General features: G+C 43.7%; 1 protein-coding gene across 1 annotated transcript in view; it reads left to right on the plus strand.

Moving 5' to 3' along the window:
* The window catches only part of LOC126262748 (uncharacterized), a 280,472-nt gene extending 260,099 nt beyond the window's left edge, over positions 1-20,373 (plus strand). Inside the window, exon 5 of the mRNA XM_049959559.1 lies at positions 18,966-20,373. Within this exon, the coding sequence (XP_049815516.1) occupies positions 18,966-19,117 (152 nt within the window). The 3' untranslated portion in view covers positions 19,118-20,373. The remainder of the gene's footprint in view (positions 1-18,965) is intronic.
* The last annotated feature ends 2,187 nt before the right edge of the window (positions 20,374-22,560 follow it).

The following is a 22,560-nucleotide window of genomic DNA, read 5'->3' on the forward strand; positions in this document are numbered from 1 at the left end:
AGGAACGACAAAGTCAGGCTCGTCTTTTCAGTGTCAGCGTCAGCACATCGACCCAGCATCCGATGTAAAGTGTCATTGGGTTCACAACAAGGTACCTTCGGTTGCATTTCGGATAATTTGGCCAACAGGAGCTACATTTCTAACACATTAAGGTTAGTGCTGTCCACTATTTTTGAAGTTGCATAAGGTTACTTTTGAGAAAGATAACGCAGGACCATACAACACCCTCATTGGCATTGTAGCAAGAGGAAAGTACCTCTCTGGGTGGTATCACTAACCTGGTGTCTTGCTGCTTCGGTTAAGTCCCTCGTAGCACAGTAGTAGCGCTCAGTCGCCAGGTTCCATGTAGGTGGTGATCCTGCTAAAGTGGAGTGTTTAGGGAAGCCAGTTGTTAATTGTCAACGACGTTTGTACTATACTTGTTTTAATACAGAAATTGCTTTGTCACACACGTTACAGAATCAGCATTTGCAATACGGCGGCTCTGGACTACGCCGTTATATTCGACTCTTTACACACAATAACACAGTTTTCTGACTTTGGATAATGATAGACACTGCCCATGACATGTGGCGTTCTTATAACTAAGAACTTCACTTTATATCTTGTTTAACATCTCAAATATGCACTCGTGACCGTTCTTTTACAGCCACCCCGGTTACTCGACCGTTCGTTTTGAGTGGCTTTTCGCGACTGACCCTCCCTGTCTTCCTGAAGGACAAGAGAGACCTACCCCCCTTTCTGCCTCAGCCAATTAGGACACTAATATATATATATATATATATATATATATATATATATATATATATATATATATATATATATATGGCGTTCAGATCGTTGTTGCTAGGCGGATCTGACGTCACGTTTGCGGGTATTGTGAAGGAAGTTTGTCTCGGAAAACGGTCTCAGATTGTAAGATCCTACTCCCAAATAGTCGGATCTTGTCCCTACTAAGGTTGCACAACATTGTCTCCTACGATTTCATCTATAACGCTCCTTGCCGACGCTTAATTGTTAAATGTACATGTAGCCTGGCTGCTACTGAACATTCCCGATCGCATAAATATGCATAATACTTGGCTTAAACAAATGAAGGGAACGCACATATGCATTACAACCGAATGTTGCCCCTACTGCCCTCACCTACTTCCAATAGAAGGTGTTCGACTCTTGCGCTGACTAGCATATTCTTCAGATATCTCGCCCATTTAGAACATCTGACGACGGATTTCGGAGAGGACGTCATATCATCACTTTAAAAACATGCCCGTGTTTATCGTCCATATACAACTCGATACCCGGCGTTGTGAGATCCGTTGTACCTAGCAGAAGTGGCATTTCAGCAAGATAACGCCTGCCCGCACACGGCCAGAGTTTGTACTGCTTGTTTTTGTGCTCGCCAACGTTGACCACCAAAATTCGCATCCTGTGTTCTTCGAAGTTACCTACAAATTCAATCATGTGTTCTTGCTGTTATACTGCACACGCACAATAAGACAAATTTCATTTTGCCACCCTGCCTTATGTTGTAAAGGGCAGCAGTGTAGACAGAGGGCCAGGACGAAACATAGTAAGAAATGGAGAGTCTGTAACTAACCTTTACCCATTTATGTCACCATAAATTTTCTAAATAGGCTGCTGGACTTCCGTGATGGTGCATTTATGAACCCAGCAGAGAATCTGCCCTCTTAACGCGACACCAGCAGTAAATCAGTCGTTCCTAACGACCTGTGCATCCCTAACGACCAGCCACCGTCTCTAATGATACAGTACAAGGCAGGGCATGCTTCTCTGCCCAATAAACGTAAGAGAGAGAGTTATATGATGGCCTACAGATGCTAAATTCGCCCAATTGCTGTTATAAACTGCTCAAAAGAACTATACAACACCCATATAATTTTAATTGTTTTGTCGTTTTTTTTCATCATTTTTATCGGTAACCTCTTTCTCCGTATTGTCTAGATCACGCAAGGCCTCCGCGTACAGCTACCTGAGTGACACAGTTAATAGGAAATCTGCATTCGCTGTGCACTTCGGTAGATTGCACTGTGTCTCAAATTATAAACGGGACAAAGCGGTCTCTGTATAGTCTTCTGTCTGTCAACGTATCTCAGATGGTGGCTTTAAGCTTAGGCTGTTGTCACATTACTATTAATGAGGGGCGTTCAGTGAGCAAAGCAACGCATTGTTTTCTCGGTCAGTTTCTGTTGGAAAAAGGCGGATTTGCTGTGGAACGGCGTGTAGTTACGTTAAGTTCTGATATGTAGAGTCTGTAGCTGAGGTATTTTCCAAACGGAGATCTGCCATTAAGTTCCCTTTGGTGTAAAACCATGGTAACGCACATGATCACAGGCTCTTGAAGAATGTCTGCGGAGACCTGGCGGTGAACAAAAGCACGGTGAGTCGTTGGACGAAGCGTCCGCCAACGTCGCAATAAGGTCAGGCAAATCTCTTCGACCTCCTAGTTGCCAGTCGGCCGCACACAGCTGTGACTCCTGCAGTGTTGGAATATGCTGACCGAGGTGATCGACGGACCTCAATCAAACACCTGGATGCCTTTGTTGGTAGTGCTGACACACTCGTCCTCCATTTAGGCTACTCAAACCTCAAACATGTGTGCTTGCTGGGTTCATAGCCGCCTAGCAGAAGACCATAAAGAGCAACAGAGAAGGATTTGTGCGAAATTGCTTGCGTGTTACTACATCGTCACAGGCGATGAAACATGGGTTCACCAGTTCGAACCAGAAACAAAATGGCAGTCCATGGAGAGGGGCCACACCACCTCTCCTCTGAAGAAAAAGTTCAAATCTGCACACTCAGACTGTACAGTCAATTCAGTGGTCATCTGAGACTCTAAAGGGTTATTCTGTTTCATATCCTCCCTCATGGTGCAACGATCAGCACTGAAGTGTGTTGCGCTGCCCTCAGGAAATCAAATAAACAACTTCAGTTAGTTCCTCACCAAAAAAAAGTGCAAACGAACTTCTCCTTCACCACGACAGTACAAGGTACCCGAGAGGAGCTCACAAAACCTCATTGGACTGCACTTCCTCACCGACCCTGCAGCCCAGATGTCGCACTTTCCGACTTCCATCTGCTTGATCCAATAGAGCTTCATGGTGACGTTACTGAAGTAGAAGACATTGGCTCCAGTAGAGGCATACAAGCCAATCCAGTGAGGTAGCGTAGGACTGTCACATTAAACGTAGATTGTTTTCAGAAATAGGAGAGTGGGGAATAATATAGTGTATTGGAATTCTGAATAATACCAACATGCTTTCAGAAAAAAAGTGTTGTATTGCTTGTTGAACTTTCTTTCTTTCGCTTACGCCATAGTCCCACAGCGATCGCAGGGTCGGCGTGGTTAGAACGGATTTGGCAAGGTTAGTTTTAGGTGTGACCGGATGCCCTTCCTGCCGCCATCCTGTAACCTCCAGGATGGAATCAGTGTACCCCAAATGTCTGTGTCTAGTGTAAAGCGTGAAATAGTGCAGACATGTTTCAAATGTCTGCAATGCGTGTAACTGAGGCGGAACGTGGGGACCGGCCTGGTATTCACCTAGCGGGGTGTGGAAAACCGCCTAAAAACCACATACGGGCTGGCCGGCACACCGGCCCTCGTCGTTAATCCGCCAGGCGGATTCGATGCGGGGCCGGCGCGCCTGCCCGCGTCCAGGAAGCAGCGAGTGAGCGCGCTCTGCTACCCTGGCGGGTTGTTGTATAACTTATTGTACGTCCCTCCTATTTGCAAAGAAAGGTTGTCAGTCAGGAAATATGCCCGCCGAAGCTGCGTACATCACATCGACGTACTTCAAACATTCGACCGCTGTCATGACACAGAAAACTTTAAAGATCTGCCTCAAAGTGGTTGCTCCCAATCAACAACACTTGCTAATAACCGCCATTTACAGATTTTGGCTCTGACCATAGGCACACTGGCAATGGTGCGCTTAGTCGCTCAAAGACAACATCGAACACATGAGTCGCGCCACGCTGTCATTTCATACGAATAAGTCCTTATTGTGTGTGCAGAATCACGATGAATGTACCCTTATACGTGACTTCTTCCGTTTCCTCTTGGTAGAACAATTCCATATTTAAGATTGAGTAACAGGTACGCTGTTTTTCTTTTCTATTATTTTTTTCTAACTCCAAACTTCCTTCTGACCTGTTGGGTCATCTTTAGGAAACAACTGACTAGCGTCTGAAAGCTCTCTGGTAATCAAACATTATAAGCAAAGATACAAACCACTTCCTTACAGTGTTGGGCGTCAAACTTGTTTCTTAACGTTTAAATTATACTTTACACAACAGACATCATTAATCACAATAAATAATTAATTTATGTAACATTACAGATTAAATGGTTATAATGCTAAACTTTGTGAGCACCTGACATCATCTGAGAAACCATCAAACCGAGCACTCTTCATTTATCTTGTGCAGCAAACATGTTTGTTAACATTTTAAACTACACTTTAGGCAATACACGATATTAAATTACAAAGTCTTAAAGTACTGCGTGTTGTATGACTATATGCCATAGTTTGTGAGTTCGTGAAATTGGTTGGCAACCGTCTAATTTACAGTGGTAAGTTATGCTGAGCAACAAACAAGTTTTTACATTGCAAATTACATTTTTATTCAATGGACACACGTAGTCAACAACAATATGAATTTGCAAAATTGTTAAGGCTTTCGAAGCCACTTGTTGACCAACTGCCTATTGGCTTCTGTCTCGGGTTCTTCGGCCGACGTTCATCTAATGATTTTTCTGACGTTTCGCCAGCACGAGTGGCTGGCATTGTCAAAGCTTCACCCTCCATTGCCGGTGGTGAACTGGAGGCGAGCTCGCGGCCGCAGACTATATGTACCTGGCGCGCCAACGTCCGAGGGCTTCTCCGCGGTCATTTCCGGTGCGGTTCTCCTCTTGCTACCTGCGACGGTCGTTCGCTGCAGTACGGGAAGCCAGGATCCGTTTACCTTAAGGCTTTCCTCTTTCTTGTTGAAACTGTTCGCGTGCTTTTGGATTTCTACAGCTTCTCTGAACAAGCGCGTGTGATAGTGCTTCTCTACAGCCAGAACTTCCGTGTCGGCGAATTTTATTACGTGGTCGGTCTCATTCAGTGCGTGTTCTGCCACGGCCGATTTCTCCACCTGCCCCAACCTGCAATGTCGCTTATGCTCTTTGATCCTGGTGTTAATGGATCGTCCAGTCATTCCGACATAAACTTTTCCGCATGTGCAAGGTATACGGTATATTCCCGACATTGCAAGTGGGTCTCTTTTCTCCTTCGCCGATCTGAGACACTCTTTGATCTTCCTTGTCGGTTTGAAAATCGTCTTTACGCCGTGTTTGCGCAATATACGGCCGATTCTGTCCGTCACTCTGGGAATGTATGGCAGAAAGACCGTACCCGACATTTCTTTTTCTGGTTCCTTACTTCGCCTAGTGTTTGGCTCTGTTACACTTCTAATGTAATTTGTGGAGTACCCATTGCTCCTCAGAACAGTTTCCAGGTGTTGCATTTCTCGTTTGAGGTGTTGAGGCTCACATATTCGTCCTGCTCTCGTTACGAGCGTACTAATCATGCCTCTTTTCTGGCTCGGGTGGTGGTTTGACAGTTTGTGGAGGTATCGGTCCGTGTGTGTCGGTTTTCGATACACGCTGTGTCCCAGGTTTTCGCCGTCCCGCCCGCATCTCGTGGTCGTGCGGTAGCGTTCTCGCTTCCCACCCTCGGGTTCCCGGGTTCGATTCCCGGCGGGGTCAGGGATTTTCTCTGCCTCGTGATGGCTGGGTGTTGTGTGCTGTCCTTAGGTTAGTTAGGTTTAAGTAGTTCTAAGTTCTAGGGGACTGATGACCGTAGCAGTTAAGTCGCATAGTGCTCAGAGCCATTTTTCGCCGTCCCTTGTGACCAGCACATCTAGAAATGGCAGTTTCCTGTCCTTTTCTACCTCCATGGTAAATGTTATGTTGGCATGGAGGCTGTTCAAGTGTCTCAGGAATTCACCGAGCTGTTCTTCACCAAGGCTCCACACCACGAAAGTATCATCGACGTACCTGTACCACACCTTAGGTTTGCAAGTCGCCGAGTCCAGTGCCTGTGCTTCGAATTGTTCCATGAAGAAGTTGGCCACCACTGGACTGAGAGGACTACCCATGGCGACTCCTTCCAGGTGTTCGTAGAAATCGCCATTCCACGTGAAATAGCTCGTGGTGAGACATGCATGGAAGAGCTTTTTGATGTCTTGCGGGAACATGGAACCGATGTGCTCCAGAGCGTCGCTGAGTGGCACTTTCGTAAATAACGAAACAACATCAAAACTGACCAGGATGTCGTTTGGCGCAAGTTTCAGTTTCTTCAGCTTCTCAATGAAATGTCCTGAGTCCTTAATGTATGTGTCGGTCTTTCCCACGTGTGGCTGTAGCAGAGAGGCCAAGTGTTTCGCCAGTTTATACGTTGGTGAGCCAGGAGCGCTAACGATCGGTCTCAGTGGAACGTTGTTCTTATGGATCTTGGGTAATCCATACAGCCGAGGTGGTAGGGCTTCTGTGTTGCGCAGGTTTCTCTGTATGTCCGCCGGCAGAGAAGACGCCTTGATTAATCGATTCGTATTCCGAGTGATACGCTGCGTCGGATCTGCGCTTAGTTTTCGGTACGTCGTCGGATCTAATAGGTCTCGGATCTTTTGCTCATAATCTTCGGTCTTCATTACGACGGTCGCATTCCCCTTATCGGCAGGCAGTACCAATATACTCTTGTCGGCGTTGAGATTCTTAATGGCTTGTTCCTCTTCTTTCTTCAGGTTGCAAGCATGTGGTTTTGCTCGGCGCAGTATCCTGGCTGTTTCAGTGCGTATTTCCTCTGCCCTTTCACAAGGAAGGGTCCGAATGGCTGCTTCGGTGTTGGCAATGATGTCCTCCATAGGTATAGTTCTCGGGATGATAGCGAAATTCCCTCCTTTTTGATGGACTGACACTTCCTCTTCGGTCAATTGTCGTTCAGTGAGGTTGACCACTGTGTGTGACATGTCGGGAATCGCCTTGTCGGTCTGCTTCCGGCATCTTTCAAACTTTTTCTTTTGCCGAGACAGAAGCCAATAGGCAGTTTGTCAACAAGTGGCCACGAAAGCCTTAACAATTTTGTATTACGCCTCTACGGGGAGGAGATTTGCAGATTGTACCGACGCCTTGACCAACGACGGAAGAAGAAAGCGCGACTGATGTCCTCTCTCGCCTTTCTGTCACGGTGCCGAGATGAATGTGCTACACCGAAGTTCTTGAGATGCAAGCGCCTATTCACCACCGCCCAAGCACATCTTATCTACGACAGAATGGAACGAGCTTTTCTTCGTGAGCGAATACATACAACACGGAGAGACTTGGCAAGACCGGATCAGGAACTTCTGGACATTTTCTATCAACTAAGTAGCAGAATGCATCGAGACGACTGGGACAAGATCGACAGCATCACTCACAGGAGCATGCAGAACGAACTCGAGCGCTGCACCGAGCGGCAAAAGAAAAAGTTTGAAAGATGCCGGAAGCAGACCGACAAGGCGATTCCCGACATGTCACACACAGTGGTCAACCTCACTGAACGACAATTGACCGAAGAGGAAGTGTCAGTCCTTCAAAAAGGAGGGAATTTCGCTATCATCCCGAGAACTATACCTATGGAGGACATCATTGCCAACACCGAAGCAGCCATTCACACCCTTCCTTGTGAAAGGGCAGAGGAAATACGCACTGAAACAGCCAGGATACTGCGCCGAGCAAAACCACCATCTTGCAACCTGAAGAAAGAAGAGGAACAAGCCATTAAGAATCTCAACGCCGACAAGAGTATATTGGTACTGCCTGCCGATAAGGGGAATGCGACCGTCGTAATGAAGACCGAAGATTATGAGCAAAAGATCCGAGACCTATTAGATCCGACGACGTACCGAAAACTAAGCGCAGATCCGACGCAGCGTATCACTCGGAATACGAATCGATTAATCAAGGCGTCTTCTCTGCCGGCGGACATACAGAGAAACCTGCGCAACACAGAAGCCCTACCACCTCGGCTGTATGGATTACCCAAGATCCATAAGAACAACGTTCCACTGAGACCGATCGTTAGCGCTCCCGGCTCACCAACGTATAAACTGGCGAAACACTTGGCCTCTCTGCTACAGCCACACGTGGGAAAGACCGACACATACATTAAGGACTCAGGACATTTCATTGAGAAGCTGAAGAAACTGAAACTTGCGCCAAACGACATCCTGGTCAGTTTTGATGTTGTTTCGTTATTTACGAAAGTGCCACTCAGCGACGCTCTGGAGCACGTCGGTTCCATGTTCCCGCAAGACATCAAAAAGCTCTTACATGCATGTCTCACCACGAGCTATTTCACGTGGAATGGCGATTTCTACGAACAGCTGGAAGGCGTCACCATGGGTAGTCCTCTCAGTCCAGTGGTGGCCAACTTCTTCATGGAACAATTCGAAGCACAGGCACTGGACTCGGCGACTTGCAAACCTAAGGTGTGGTACAGGTACGTCGATGATACTTTCGTGGTGTGGAGCCATGGTGAAGAACAGCTCGGTGAATTCCTGAGACACTTGAACAGCCTCCATGCCAACATAACATTTACCATGGAGGTAGAAAAGGACAGGAAACTGCCATTTCTAGATGTGCTGGTCACAAGGGACGGCGAAAAATGGCTCTGAGCACTATGCGACTTAACTGCTACGGTCATCAGTCCCCTAGAACTTAGAACTACTTAAACCTAACTAACCTAAGGACAGCACACAACACCCAGCCATCACGAGGCAGAGAAAATCCCTGACCCCGCCGGGAATCGAACCCGGGAACCCGAGGGTGGGAAGCGAGAACGCTACCGCACGACCACGAGATGCGGGCGGGACGGCGAAAACCTGGGACACAGCGTGTATCGAAAACCGACACACACGGACCGATACCTCCACAAACTGTCAAACCACCACCCGAGCCAGAAAAGAGGCATGATTAGTACGCTCGTAACGAGAGCAGGACGAATATGTGAGCCTCAACACCTCAAACGAGAAATGCAACACCTGGAAACTGTTCTGAGGAGCAATGGGTACTCCACAAATTACATTAGAAGTGTAACAGAGCCAAACACTAGGCGAAGTAAGGAACCAGAAAAAGAAATGTCGGGTACGGTCTTTCTGCCATACATTCCCAGAGTGACGGACAGAATCGGCCGTATATTGCGCAAACACGGCGTAAAGACGATTTTCAAACCGACAAGGAAGATCAAAGAGTGTCTCAGATCGGCGAAGGAGAAAAGAGACCCACTTGCAATGTCGGGAATATACCGTATACCTTGCACATGCGGAAAAGTTTATGTCGGAATGACTGGACGATCCATTAACACCAGGATCAAAGAGCATAAGCGACATTGCAGGTTGGGGCAGGTGGAGAAATCGGCCGTGGCAGAACACGCACTGAATGAGACCGACCACGTAATAAAATTCGCCGACACGGAAGTTCTGGCTGTAGAGAAGCACTATCACACGCGCTTGTTCAGAGAAGCTGTAGAAATCCAAAAGCACGCGAACAGTTTCAACAAGAAAGAGGAAAGCCTTAAGGTAAACGGATCCTGGCTTCCCGTACTGCAGCGAACGACCGTCGCAGGTAGCAAGAGGAGAACCGCACCGGAAATGACCGCGGAGAAGCCCTCGGACGTTGGCGCGCCAGGTACATATAGTCTGCGGCCGCGAGCTCGCCTCCAGTTCACCACCGGCAATGGAGGGTGAAGCTTTGACAATGCCAGCCACTCGTGCTGGCGAAACGTCAGAAAAATCATTATATGAACGTCGGCCGAAGAACCCGAGACAGAAGCCAATAGGCAGTTTGTCAATATGAATTTGACTTTTTTGATAACAAAATACGTAAATAAGTGCGTTGCACAGTTCAGGATATGTACTTACGCCAAAACCATAAAATAAACAATCCGAGCGATCTTAGCGCAACCATAATCACAAAATCTACACAAAACTTATCAAAACGAGTAGTAAACCTACTATCTTGAGAAAGTTCTTTCACGAAGGAAATGGAAGTGCTAGTAGAAGGTTTCGTATATGCCCTCCCTATAAACCTTCCGAAATACACTTAGATGCATTAAATTGATATAAGATACAGTGTAAACATAGACATTGCAAACCAAACACAATGTACGTCGTGATGTATAAAAATAGCTTGAGTTAGACACTCCTACATCACAATCTATGGGCCAGAACACACTGAAAAATCTAAAGAAGAGGACTACTCAAAATAAAAATATTTTCACAGAACAGATAATAGATGTACTTTGCTTCTCATGGAGAAGAGTGTTTATGTTGAGTAAGTGAAACAGCTCTGCACACCCAGTTCCAATATTCTCACCAAGGATCCCAACATAACATTTAATGAAGAAATTAAGAACTTTACGAAGACCTGCAAAAATATAATACCTGAATATGATGCTTATTATTTGTTCAACATAAATTCAGTATCTCCTAAACTGTGTGGACTTGCTAGACAACGAAGGCCAGCTTTTACGACCTTTTTCTCGAACCTACAACACACCAAACTGTATAATCACCAAAGAAATACGTTTATGTATCAGAACTGAGAGCAAATTTAAATCTACCTTTGGAATTGTAAATTCAGTGGACCTCGTTAATAAAGGTAAAGACCTTCCTATTACACATGGTGGAAAACTAAATCTTCCGATGTTACCTGTTGATTGAACATGAACACAACTGGAGATTACATAACTCAGACGCTACCTTTGCCGAACATGTACTGAAAGAAGGTCACAGATACCAAGTCTACTCAGAAGTACTACATATAGCCAACAAAGGCAGAAAGTAAGCCTCTTCGAAGCACCTGAGGTAAGCAGACATTTGAGGCAAATTCCGCACATGGTCCTGAATGATCAATTACATCTGAGCACATCCCCTCTTTTATGCTTCACACGTTCGCAAGCGGGGTGCACTCAGCCCTTATGAGGCAAACTGAGAATCTACTTGAGTAAGATGTAGCGGCTCCGGTCGCGAAAATTGACAACGGCCGGAAGAGCGGTGTACTGACCACTTGCCCCTTCATATCGGCATCCAGTAACGCCAATAGGCTGAGGATGACACGGCGGTCGGTTTGGCAGAGTTTATGATGCACTCAACAACCCACATATCCACAAAGCGCCTTACCTTACTTGCTAGACAAACTCCAATAGTACAACTCGTAATACTTTAATATTGTGCATTTGACCCATGTAATGTGTTAAATATTGCCCATTGCATAAAAATGTAATTTACAATGTAAAACATATTTTTTTACAGCCTAAGTTACTAGTACTCACTTAGACAGTTCTCAACTAATTTCACGACTCACAAACTATGGTATCATAAGAGTATAGCCTGTAATACCATAATATTGTTAGTGTTCAGTTAGACTGTTGTCAACCAGTTTCACGACCTCACAAAACATGGCTTCATAAGCATACAACCTGTAATACTATAAGATGGTGTATTTTAGTTATTGTGTATAATGCTGTCTATTGCCTAAATTTTAGTTTACAATATTAAAAAACATGTTTGTAGCATAACACAAATGAAGAGTGCGTAGGTTATCAGTTTCTCAGCCGATGTCTAGACTTCACAAACTTCAGCATTTTTAACCTGTAACCTCCCCACAAAAATATAATAAATAATATGAATATGATTCTGATTTAGTGTAACCTCAAAACAGAAAAGTCATTGACATTTAACCTCCACACAAAATTCATTCACATTTAATCAAAGCTCAAAAACAGAAAAATTCCTAAACTTGTCAACAGTAAAAAATTATAATTATTTCGTTCACATTCAGTGTAACGTCCCAACAAAAAAAATAAGTTCAGTAACCTGGTAATAATACAATGTAACTAACCTCTCAATTAAATTGTCGCTCGCTTATAACTTTTCAATAATTGACTGTGAATTTAACCTGGTAAATTTTCGACGTCAGCAGTGCTGCGTCATGGCCCTGAAAGATCATTCCGGTTAAAAAAGAAAAAAATTGCTACCTCAATGAAGTCGCCGGATAACGCATATATATCTGCTCTTAAAATAATGTTTTCTGGCACAGCCCTGTGCAATGCTGGCCGATAGATTTGTTATTTATGAAAGGAAGCAACTGATTTTTCTTTTGCAACAATCGGGATGATCAAGGATGGGAGAAATTAGTTGTTGTTGTTGTGGTCTTCAGTCCTGAGACTGGTTTGATGCAGCTCTCCATGCTACTCTATCCTGTGCAAGCTTCTTCATTTCCCAGTACCTACTGCAACCTACATCCTTCTGAATCTGCTTAGTGTATTCATCTCTTGGTCTCCCCCTACGATTTTTACCCTCCACGTTGCCCTCCAATACTAAATTGGTGATCCCTTGATGCCTCAGAACATGTCCTACCAACCGATCCCTTCTTCTGGTCAAGTTGTGCCACAAACTCCTCTTCTCCCCAATCCTATTCAGTACCTCCTCATTAGTTATGTTATCTACCCATCTTATCTTCAGCATTCTTCTGTAGCACCACATTTCGAAAGCTTCTATTCTCTTCATGTCCAAACTATTTACCGTCCATGTTTCACTTCCATACATGGCTACACTCCATACAAATACTTTCAGAAATGACTTCCTGACACTTAAATCTATACTCGATGTTAACAAATTTCTCTTCTTCAGAAACGCTTTCCTTGCCATTGCCAGTCTACATTTTATATCCTCTCTACTTCGACCATAATCGGTTATTTTGCTCCCCAAATAGAAAAACTCCTTTACTACTTTAAGTGTCTCATTTCCTAATCTAATACCCTCAATATCACCCGACTTAATTCGACTACATTCCATTATCCTCGTTTTGCTTTTGTTGATGTTCATCTTATATCCTCCCTTCAAGACACCATCCACTCCGTTCAACTGCTCTTCCAAGTCCTTTGCTGTCTCTGACAGAATTACAATGTCATCGGCGAACCTCAAAGTTTTTATTTCTTCTCCATTGATTTCAATACCTACTCCAAATTTTTCTTTTGTTTCCTTTACTGCTTGCTCAATATACAGATTGAATAACATCGGGGAGAGGCTACAACCCTGTCATACTCCCTTCCAAACCGCTGCTTCCCTTTCATGTCCCTCGACTCTTATAACTGCCATCTGGTTTCTGTACAAATTGTAAATAGTCTTTCGCTCCCTGTATTTTACCCCTGCCACCTTTAGAATTTGAAAGAGAGTATTCCAGTCAACATTGTCAAAAGTTTTCTCTAAGTCTACAAATGCTAGAAACGTAGGTTTGCCTTTTCTTAATCTTTCTTCTAAGGTAAGTCGTAAGGTCAGTATTGCCTCACGTGTTTCAGTATTTCTACGGAATCCAAACTGATCTTCCCCCAGGCCGGCTTCTACTAGTTTTTCCATTCGTCTGTAAAGAATTCGTGTTAGTATTTTGCAGCTGTGGCTTATTAAACTGATTGTCCGGTAATTTTCACATCTGTCAACACCTGCTTTCTTTGGGATTGGAATTATTATATTCTTCTTGAAGTCTGAGGGTATTTCACCTGTTTCATACATCTTGCTCACCAGATGGTAGAGTTTTGTCAGGACTGGCTCCCCCAAGCACGTCAGTAGTTCCAATGGAATGTTGTCTACTCCGGGGCCTTGTTTCGACTCAGGTCTTTCAGTGCTCTGTCAAACTCTTCACGCAGTATCGTATCTCCCATTTCATCTTCATCTGCATCCTCTTCCATTTCCATAATATTGTCCTCAAGTACATCGCCCTTGTATAGACCCTCTATATACTCCTTCCACCTTTCTGCCTTCCCTTCTTTGCTTAGAACTGGGTTTCCATCTGAGCTCTTGATTTTCATACAAGTGGTTCTCTTATCTCCAAAGGTCTCTTTAATTTTCCTGTAGGCAGTATCTATCTTACCCCTAGTGAGAAAAGCCTCTACATCCTTACATTTGTCCTCTAGCCATCCCTGCTTAGCCATTTTGCACTTCCTGTCGATCTCATTTTTGAGACCTTTGTATTCCTTTTTGCCTGCTTCATTTACTGCATTTTTATATTTTCTCCTTTCATCAATTAAATTCAATATTTCTTCTGTTACCCAAGGATTTCTACTAGCCCTCGTCTTTTTACCTACTTGATCCTCTGCTGCCTTCACTACTTCATCCCTCAAAGCTACCCATTCCTCTTCTACTGTATTTCTTTCCCCCATTCCTGTCAATTGTTCCCTTATGCTCTCCCTGAAACTCTGTACAACCTCTGGTTCTTTCAGTTTATCCAGGTCCCATCTCCTTAAATTCCCACCTTTTTGCAGTTTCTTCAGTTTTAATCTACAGGTCATAACCAAAAGATTGTGTTCAGAGTCTACATCTGCCCCTGGAAATGTCTTACAATTTAAAACCTGGTTCCTAAATCTCTGTCTTACCATTATATAATCTATCTGATACCTTTTAGTACCTCCAGGGTTCTTCCAGGTATACAACCTTCTATCATGATTCTTAAACCAAGTGTTAGCTATGATTAAGTTGTGCTCTGTGCAAAATTCTACCAGGTGGCTTCCTCTTTCATTTCTTAGCCCCAATTCATATTCACCTACTACGTTTCCTTCTCTCCCTTTTCCTACACTCGAAATCCACTCACCCATGACTATTAAATTTTCGTCTCCCTTCACTATCTGAATAATTTCTTTTATTTCATCATACATTTCTTCAATTTCTTCGTCATCTGCAGAGCTAGTTGGCATATAAACTTGTACTACTGTGGTAGGTGTAGCTTCGTATCTATCTTGGCCACAATAATGCGTTCACTATGCTGTTTGTAGTAGCTTACCCGCATTCCTATTTTCCTATTCATTATTAAACCTACTCCTGCATTACCCCTATTTGACTTTGTGTTGATAACCCTGTAGTCACCTGACGAGAAATTAGTAAATTCTTTAAATTGAAATGAATGATTGTTAAAAGTTACTTTTTATGAGAAAGATTATTATTACGAGATTTTTAAAACATTTACATGGAACTTGAGATGACATTACTACTTATGCGCGAGGCTGCTTTTTACCTTATACAATAATACTCAGGCTCCGACATCGCTGCACCGCGACCGGCCACCCAACACCATACACCAGACCAGACCAGAGCAGACTCCAGGCTAGCAACAACTTACTGCTACAGCTACACAGCTCCTACTGCAGTCAACACTGCTCTCTGGTCAGAAATTCTCTTATACCTTGCATATCGTAGGCAGCGCATGAGCAATACATCGAAATTACGTCTGCTCGGACCTCTTACATAACATTACATCTGCTCGGACCTCTTACAAACCATTTAACGTGTAATGTTTTGTAGTTTAATTATTTATTGTGCTTAGCATTTTCCATTGTGTAATGTGTAATTTCAATGTTAAGAAACATGTTTGACGCCCAACACTCCAAGCAGGTGGATTCTATCTGTGCTTATAAAGTTTAGTTACCTAAGAACTAGTGTCCCTTTCAGACACTAGCCAACCGTTTCCTGAAGATAGCCCAGTAAGCAGAAAACTTGTTTAAAATACGGACATATCCTTTTGTGGAGGCTACAAGGAGAAGTAACAATGTCAGATGTATTTTCCAACCTCCAACACCTGGCGTGTGGCGTGGGATGCTAACCTGGTAGTTAGGTAATCATCCGCTACATTTTCGACGCTTTAAGGCCTATCTTCGAGTTTCTTCGACTTTTTTCAACAATATAACACAATACTATATGATGCCCTGTTGTCCTTGCTGCCTGGATACAGAGGATGTTCCACTGATGCCCTGGCCAGCATGTTCTCTATATACAATCACCGGACAGATAATTAGTCACCCATACAGAAATCAGTAGAAGGATCATTTAATACAATGTAATTCTGCCACTGGAGATGATAACCACGTGGTTTCGGCTAGGAACTGAGCCCACAGGATCGCGCAGGTATGTCGCGTCCATTTTAAGCCACGCGTGGAGGATTTGAACGCACAGTTCCATCAAATTGAGAGAATGCTGATGTCAGCGTTTTACTCACTTTTACAAGTCCGAAAGATTTTCTATGTGGTTGAATTTTGGTGATTTTGCAGGCCAGCCCATATGTAGTAGAGTGGTGGAGTGTTCATATTCCTCCAGGAAAACTAAGTTTGCTGTTGTCTTTACATGCCTGTGTGACCAGTGGCCTCTTGACAGGTGACAGGTTCCAACAGTTCATTGCATGCAGTTCCCGTCACAACATTCTCTCTTTAATGGGTAGGGATGGACCTCCATCCTGTGCCTGCTGCAATTCCTGTCGGATTTGGGAGCAATTTTAATCCACAAGACGTAAAACGCGTTTCCAGCCGCTCTCAGTCACGATCTTTTTCCGACCACATTTCTGAAGTCGCGTTTCGTGGCCAGGTATATTACTCCACTGCCTGTAGACACTTTGAACAATCCGCAGTAAAACGCCAACAAATTCAGCAACTTCATACACAGTATGGTTATGGGAACAGGCAAACAAATTGCCCCTTTTTGCCACTTCTTTTTCTTCTTGCGTTACGGCCTCTGTAGGACCACGGGTAGCCCCTTCGTGGACTGCATTTTCCTCTTCTTCTCCCAGAACCTCTTCATTCTTTCTCTTCTTCTCTCTCGCTCTTCTTCCGAGATCTTCAGTGTCTGTTTCTCCTGTCGGCTCCACTGATGACACTCTAATCTTTTCCTGTATTCTTCTCTGTCATATTCTTCTCTGTCATTGATCTCCGGCATACTGGTCGGTGTATATTTCTTCCCCCAATTTTCCTTTCCTTCGACCTTGATCCCTAATTCCAACCAGTCCTTCCGAAGTTCAACAACCCACTTAGTTTCTGTCCTTCCCCTTCTCCTCCCTGTTGTTTGCCACACTCTCTTCGTCATTCTGTCCATACTCATCCTAACTATATGTCCAGCAAACCGTGCCCTTGTGAGTCTGATTCCCCCGGATATTGTTCTCATGTTCCCGTACAATTCTTCCCTAGGTCTTCGCATCCACCTCTCTCCACCTCTTTTGCGACGTTTTGCTACTCTGTTATGTCCTTACATTTCCTCGTTTTTACTACAATGTCCGCTTAAACCATAAATGTCTCACTAATCGCTGCTGCCTTATGCTCATGTAGGGGCAGTGCGAGCGTGATTGAGCGAGTGCTTCAGTCGCTGCATCATTTGTAAAGGTTTAACCATTCATCAGTGCGTGCGCCCTTGGGTTACAATTTTATTTATCAGGTGAGCTTATCTCACCCTTGAAAACATCTGGCACACCACCATTTGCCATCCACTATGACTGATTAGCACCGAGTTGAAGCAGTACGGATGACCTAACTGAAACAACCACACAAGCCCAGCCAGACTTACGAGCCATTGGTGCTGTCAGTAATCATTTCCGTAAGTCACCTACAAATGTAATCGTTTATTCTTCTTGCTGCATTTGCGCAATAAGTAATTCACTACTGGCTATTCAATTTGCTACACCTCGAAGATGGCGTGCTACAGGCGCGACATTTAACCGACAGGAGGAACATGCTGTGATATGCATATGATTAGCTTTTCAGAGCATTCACACAAGGTCGGCGCCCGTGGCGACACCTACAACATGCTGACATGAGGAAAGTTTCCAACCGACTTCTCAAACACAAACAGCAGGTGACCGGCGTTGCATGGTGAAACGTTTTTGTGATGCCTCGTGTAAGAAGGAGAAACGCGTACCATCACGCTTCCGACTTTGATAAAGGTCGGAATGTAGCCTATCGCGATTGCGGTTTATCGTATCGCGACATTGCTGCTCGCGTTGGTCGAGATCCAATGACTGTTAACAGAATATGGAATCCGTGGGTTCAGGACTGTAATACGGAACGCCGTGCTGGATCCCAACGGCCTCGTATCATTAGCAGTCGAGGTGACAGGCATCTTATCCGCATGGCTGTAACGTATCGTGCAGTCACGTCTCGATCCCTGAGTCAACAGATGGGGACGTTTGCAAGACAAGAACCATCTGCACGAACAGTTCGACGACGTTTGCAGCAGCATGGACTATCAGCTCGGAGACCACGGCTGCGGTTACCCTTGACGCTGCATTACTGAAAGGAGCGCCTGCGATGGTGTACTCAACGACGAACCTGGGTACACGAATGGCAAAACGTCATTTTTTCGGATGGATCCAGATTCTGTTTACAACATCATGGTGGTCGCATCCGTGTTTGGCGACATCGCAGTGAATACACATTGGAACAGTGTATTCGTCATCGCCATACTGGCGTATCACCCGGTGTGATGGTATGGGGTGCCATTGGTTACACGTCTCGGTCACCTCTTGTTCGCATTGACGGCACTTTGAATAGTGGACGTTACTTTTCAGATGTGTTACGACCCTTGGCTCTACCCTTCATTCGATCCCTGCGAAACCCTACACTTCAGCAGGATATTGCACGACCGCATGTTACAGGTCCTCTACGGGCCATTCTGGATACAGAAAATGTTCGAGTGCTGCCCTGGCCGCACATTCTCCAATTGAAAACGTCTGGTCAATGGTGGCCGAGCTACTGGCTCGTCACAATACGCCAGTCACTACTGTTGATGAACTGTGGTACCGTGTTGAAGCTGTATGGGCAGCTGTACCTGTACACGGCATCCAAGCTCTGTTTGACTCAGTGCCCAGGCGTATCAAGGCCGTTATTGCGGCCAGAGTTGGTTGTTCTGGGTGCTAATTTCTCAGGATCTATGCAGCCAAATTGCGTAAAAATGTAATGACATGTCAGTTCTAGTATATTTGTCCGATGAATACCCGTTTATCATCTGCATTTCTTCTTGGTGTAGCAATTTTTAATGGCCAGTAGTGTATGTTCATCCTGGTGTTGCATTTTTACCGGCCAGCAATGCAGGTGTTTGCCCGTGTGTTTCAGTGCTGCCGGACGAGCCGCCTCCTCTGTACGAGACCTGCGTGTCGGTGATCCCCCTACCAGCGACAGGGGAGACTACAACAGCGGCGACCCTGGCCATACCGCCGTCGACTGCTACACTCCCGACGCCCTTGGGACGATCTTCTGGCCAATAGCGGCGCCCTTCTGTCTACGCTTCGGCTGTAACTGTCCAAGCTTCGCACCAAACGCAGATACGGTTGCGGTTATCGACCTGTGTTTACTAAAGACTGAAATGGCGGACGAACGCAGAACGTCTGGTGCAGTTCTCGGCAGGAATCTCGTTACTCACGATTCACATTGCTCGTGCATGTAATCAGCCATTTTCGTGGCGGTGTACGTTAACAAGGCTCTTGGAGTGGAGAGGGCCAGAGGCGAGGGATGTGCTGTACGAAGTGGGCAGCCTGTCACGTGACGTACCAGCCAATAGCGCTGTTCTGCCGATTCTGGCTTCTGGGACTTCAGCGAGCATTTGGTGTTGACTTCTACGTTGTTACAAGAGTGTTGACTATTGTTTTGTCTTTGTAATGCTTGTTGCTAAAGATGTGTCAGAATACCTTTATGTACTGCTCACGTAATTCAGAGCAATAGTATTCTTTCTAATTACAACATGACGAGCACGAAGCGGACACCTCTACCACGCGTAGAGCATGTCGCAGCAGTATCATTTGCTAAGAGAGAGAAAATTCGAGTAGTGTGGTGTGAGACAGGGGGGAGACTAGAATATTTTGCAAACTATTCCGTATTTTATGTTTTTGAGCTGTGGATATCTCTTGTATAATATTCGCCATCTGTCTCTGTAAAGAATGCATCACAAACTTCTTTTGTTATGTACACATCTTTTTGACAGATCTTCCGATTTTTTTTATCCCCTGTGTCTTCAGCGAACAAACTGTGTCGCTGTTGTGTTTTGGAAATGTGCTTATCTTCTACATAAGCTGCCGTTTGTTAACCACTTGATTTCCTGATGTCTCGTGTCAATTTCGTGTTTTAACATCACAATTCCATTAATAAAACTAATGTATAATTCCACAATTCTATTCCCTGTACTGTGTAACGTAAGCTGTCTTGAGTTTTTCTCACTGAATAAACTACTTGACTGATCAAAAGTGAAATTTTCACTTTCACGGGCTGCTCTCTTATCAACTGAGCCATCTGATCACACCTTACAGCCCAAATATGAACTACTGCTTCTGAGGGACCTACTGTTTTGTATTGTTTTTACTAGTCTGTTATTAGACATGCTAAATAATTAACGTTTTTATAAGTGTCGTATGTCGCACATTAAGATGCAGCTTGACATACAAAACATTTTATTTCACTTTTTACTAAAAGCTGTTGTTTATAATGAATTGTTTATAGCGTGTCATAATTAAATACGATATCCATTACATGTTCGAAATATAATGTTCACTTTTTGTAAATAATTTTAATATATACACATTATTAAAAAGAATTACAGCCCACATAATTCTTTCAATCACAAATATCACGTTATATCATCTTTCATTTTGGCATTACTAGTAACCTTTACCCAACAATCATGCATGAATTTTGTTGTGACTTGGCAAGACAGTCAAGCCACTAGGAGGTGAAGCCGAAAGGCACGCGTTTAAGCTCACGCAGGCTGGCGTGAGGTGTGGAACAGTTAAAGGATTTGAGTCTAGCAAATAAAGTACGTAGCTGTTGGAATACTTAACTTTAATCCATAATTGGTGAACATTGGTCTGACGGTACAAGCTTCACAAGATAAATAGCAAATGATAATGGCGCCTTGCTAGGTCGTAGCAATTGACGTAGCTGAGGGCTATGCTAACTATCGTCTCGGCAAATGAGAGCGTAATTTGTCAGTGAACCATCTCTAGCAAAGTCGGCTGTACAACTGGGGCGAGTGCTAGGAAGTCTCTCTAGATTTGCCATGTGGCGGCGCTCAGTCTGCAATCACTGACAATGGCGACGCGCGGGTCCGACGTATACTAGCGGACCGCGGCCGATTTAAAGGCTACCACCTAGCAAGTGTGGTGTCTGGCGGTGACAGCACAAATTTTTTGTCATGCGGGGCCTCAGATGTAAATGACAACGAAAATGTTTCTGTTCTCACCTAAATCCTTAACATATGAAGTAAAATGGTATAACATCATTTAACATAAGATCTAAGTGTTGACATTCCATCATTATAATAGACAACAATGATTTATTCTTGGATTAGCAATTGTTTACCTGCTTTTTAATTACAGCTTCGATAAGGAATACAGTTAACTACTGTTATCGATAATCCAACTAAACATTTGGCACTTCTACTATGCATTTTGTGATATACCTATTTAACACAACGATGAAAGTAAAGGAACTGAGATAAGCCATATTTTCAAAACACCCACGAAATTTGTGGTTTGGCTTCAAATTATAAAATATAGTAGGTACTATACTATGATACAGGGATTGTATTTTAATTTTCGGTTTATTAGTTCATTTCGTTTTATTTCGTACATGTGTGGACCTTACACAGAGAATTCACTAGCAGCTAGACACAGCAAACAGGGGAGTACTGTGATTAGAAGATGATTTCACAACAATTTATCGTTTTATATTAAAATAGCTGTAAGCAGTCCTCCATTAACAGACCAACAGGATTCATTAGTTTCACAGTATATGTAACCTGGAGTAGTTGAAGGGAATAAATTGCTTCTCATCCTTTAAAGTCAACATCTGTGCCCGCAGAAGAATTTCTAAGTATGGAAACGGAGATGTACCGTGTTTCGACGGGATACCTAACTCGACAGGAGCCTAAAAGTTTTATAATGAATCAACAAGTAATTCATGGCAATAATATTACAAATTCAGCTGTAGACGTACACAAATCGTTCGGAACAATCACGTAGCTGAACAAATTGAAATTTTTAAGTTACAGTTGAGGGGTTTACTCGCATAGTTCACAAAAAATAATCAGTTTTCCACGTATATCAGTCTGTTATAAGAGCGATAAGAAAGAATTAATGCACCAGTAAATTTCGCTTTTCAGTCGCTGTACTGAAATCAGGGAAAATGTAACTGTATGAAACATTTAAAGTTAGTTTCAATTTTTTTTTGCTTATATTATTGTTTAATTAATTCGACGCCATTTTAATTAATTATTAATTGTAACCGTAATGGCCAAATTGTTGTAATATACATACTGCAGTAAAAAATGGGGTAAATTACAAGCTACTGTAAGGCACTCAACACTATGTCTTATTTCTTGCAAACAACTGGTGTACACCACTTTCAATCCTTCGACTTATAGCAGCTGGTTTAAGTAGCAGTGTCCATGTTAGCATTTCCAGGAACAATTATAGTTCTTATACATTTAGCAAGTTAAACATAAACTTATAAAGCAAAATTATACTATATAAATATAACTTTAAGTTAGTGTGAAACTGCTTACTTCGATTATTTTGTCAACATTCACCTTTTCTCTCTGTTAGAAAACTACATTTCGATAGCACTTAACGTGTATGTAAGTTGCAACAGATTCTGTGCTCCCAACACGGCGAATTTCGAACTAAAGAAGAATACAAATTGTAAAATCTTCTTTAGACTG

This window comes from Schistocerca nitens, chromosome 6, assembly GCF_023898315.1.
Source record: "Schistocerca nitens isolate TAMUIC-IGC-003100 chromosome 6, iqSchNite1.1, whole genome shotgun sequence".
Taxonomy (NCBI): Eukaryota; Metazoa; Arthropoda; class Insecta; order Orthoptera; family Acrididae; genus Schistocerca; species Schistocerca nitens.